Raw genomic sequence first — 2,606 nt, 5'->3', positions numbered from 1 at the left:
AATGTGACGTCACAAGCCACAGGGTTTAATTTGGATTTGTCTGTGCATGTTTATTTGACTCTTATTGTTGGTGTTCCCATTCAATCGCATAATTTGACTGACAGATGGCAGTGGTTGGAGTTAAAAATCATCATCTGTGTTCTACTGAAGAAACAAAGTCACCTACATCTTGGATGCGCTGGGGGCAAGCAGATAAACATCAAATTTTCTTTTTTGGGTGAACTATCCCTTTAAAACATGTAACGGAACAATATAAAGGTCACTTTGCTGAAATTCGTACAATATTTTAAGGTCAAAATGTCAATTTGCAGTTTTAAAAGAACAATTAAATACATAAAAAAAAAAAAACTATTTAAATTTGTATAACTATAAATTTCAGTCATTTGTGCAATTTCATATTACTGAATGACAACATATACACTTAAACGTGTGTTGTATTAAAATGATAAAAGTACAAACTACAAAGAACAGACAAATTCAAAGACCTGAGCACTGAAGCACTCTGGGAAAAGCTCTAAAAAGTGCTTAATAGTAAAACATGTAACGGAACAATATAAAAGGTCATTTTGCTGAAATGTGTACGATGTTTGAAGGTCAAAAGGCTTAAAGAAACAAGGTTTCAACATTCAAAGGGGAAACTGTCCTGCAAAGCCTCTCTTGGACTTAAAATGAGTGAAGATGTTCAACAAAACAGAGAGAGGACTTAGCCATGCAGGGAATGAGCCGCTCATCCACAGAAATGTAGTAGTCATGGATGCTACTCTTCAAAGTGCCAACTGCCAAGATGTAGGGTTGTGTTGTCTGTGTTGATCCAAGGACTTCTTCAAAACTGTAACAAGACTGAAAACAGAAAAAAAACCTACACATTAACAAACATTCTTGGCATGACATGCAGTTCTACATAACATTAAGAGTAAGCATACCTTGTAAAATCTTACTACATGATCCAAAGCTTCATGCACACTGATCTCGACAAACTTCTTATTTCCGCAAGAAGGTGGTGGCAGGAGATAGACCAGCAATAACAGGGAAAACATATCACTGTCCAAGTCTAAATTCAAAAAAGAAAACGCAAACCATAACAAATCTATATAATCATATACCAATATACATAAGCTATTTTATATACAGATAAAATGATTATCCTTGCAGTTCATAATGAACTGCCTGTACCTCCTTGACTGGTGTTGCAGTGTTCTGCAGACTGAATTAGACAACTCAAAAGTAGTGAATGGGTGAGGTTTTTGGATTCTTGAATGACTTTTTGCTTCAGAGTAGAGTCCCACTTCTCCAGAAGTTTAGATGCAGTCTCCACTCCAAATAGTAACTCAAAGTCTTGAAGCACCTAAAGTTGTATACAGTGAAAAAGAAAAGAAGTGATAATTATATGGCATGCCAATCTAAGAAAACAACATTGACATTTTAGTAGGATTGCGACGAGCTTGCAACCCCACAAGTTCATTGGCAAGTGACACGTATATAGCAAAAGCACATACCTCCTTAGCTTCTTGCAAATGGTCATCAGAACGAGCTCTTTTAGGTGGGAAGAAAGGACCATCGCTGTCTGATGGCTGTGTGTCTGATGATGATGCAACTGAATGAAGTGACGGTGAATCGGTCTCATTTGAAGATGCATAGCTTGTGTATGCAGGAGAGTCTTAAAGTAAAGTAGAAAATTAGAACAAAAGCATATACACACATATATATATACATACACATAATTACATCTTTTCATACCTGCTACAGCCACAGCATCAACTACCATCCAAAGAGTGTCAGCCTTTTGCTCAATTATGTCAGCAAAAACATCTTCATCTACTTCTGTTCCAGTCTCGTCAGCTAAATAAACCTTATGATCTGTGGAGATGTCAAACTTCTGCTTGACAGGAAAGACAAAATGGAAATTAAAGAACATCCATCATGCAAAAAATTAGGGCTGCACGATATATCGCATGAGATTGTCATGCGCATTTCGTCAGTAAAGCCGGTTCCCTGATGTAATGACTGAGGCAAATCAGACACAATTATTGGTTAGTTAACCAATAGTTTTAAGCTCACTCTGGAGTCTGTCCCCATCCCCCGGGAAGTTTTCAGTTACAAGTTTATTGCGCCGAGGAATGCGGTTGCCGCATGGAGAACAGAGTAGAGACACAGAAAATCTGCATCTTCCCTGCATTTTCCACACAGAACACAGACTCTATGGCATTAATGTATAGACAGACTGTGCTATAAATAAATCCTTCTCAGGAAATGGTATCCATTATTACTGATGTTGTATTGTACTCATTGTATTTACATGTTTGATGATTGTTAAATGTTATGACCTGCACGGTAACTTCAATCATGCCATGTTTAGTGTCTATACGTTCGTAGCGGGAAGATTTAAATGCTTGTGTATGCGGTACATCCATACCTGTGCAACACATCAGTATTAAAAGAATCTTTAATAGTTCTGATTCAAGAACTCAGCTTGTTAATCTTTCTGGGTTGTAAAAGCCCTGACAGGAGGGGTGTTGCCACCCAGAATTACAACATCTTCATTGGTCCGGTCAACAACTGAGAGGCCTGCAAGGCCTGTAGGCCTCGGCCTACAAATGAGCCATGTG

At 37.9% G+C, this 2,606-nt stretch overlaps 1 protein-coding gene across 1 annotated transcript; it reads right to left on the bottom strand.

The window, feature by feature from the left end:
• Nucleotides 1-218: 218 nt before the first annotated feature.
• LOC125244888 lies at nucleotides 219-2,051 on the bottom strand. The gene is made up of 5 exons (XM_048155270.1): nucleotides 1,738-2,051; nucleotides 1,497-1,657; nucleotides 1,174-1,345; nucleotides 924-1,051; nucleotides 219-840 (listed from the first exon to the last, which is right to left on the bottom strand). Exons 1-5 carry the CDS (start codon nucleotides 1,913-1,915, stop codon nucleotides 664-666), a joined length of 816 nt encoding a protein of 271 aa, XP_048011227.1. The 5' UTR covers nucleotides 1,916-2,051; the 3' UTR covers nucleotides 219-663.
• Between the last annotated feature and the right edge of the window lie 555 nt (nucleotides 2,052-2,606).

Source organism: Megalobrama amblycephala, linkage group LG1, assembly GCF_018812025.1.
Source record: "Megalobrama amblycephala isolate DHTTF-2021 linkage group LG1, ASM1881202v1, whole genome shotgun sequence".
Lineage (NCBI taxonomy): Eukaryota > Metazoa > Chordata > Actinopteri > Cypriniformes > Xenocyprididae > Megalobrama > Megalobrama amblycephala.
Note: the sequence above shows the minus strand (reverse complement) of the source record. Positions and strands in the feature narration are given on the sequence as shown.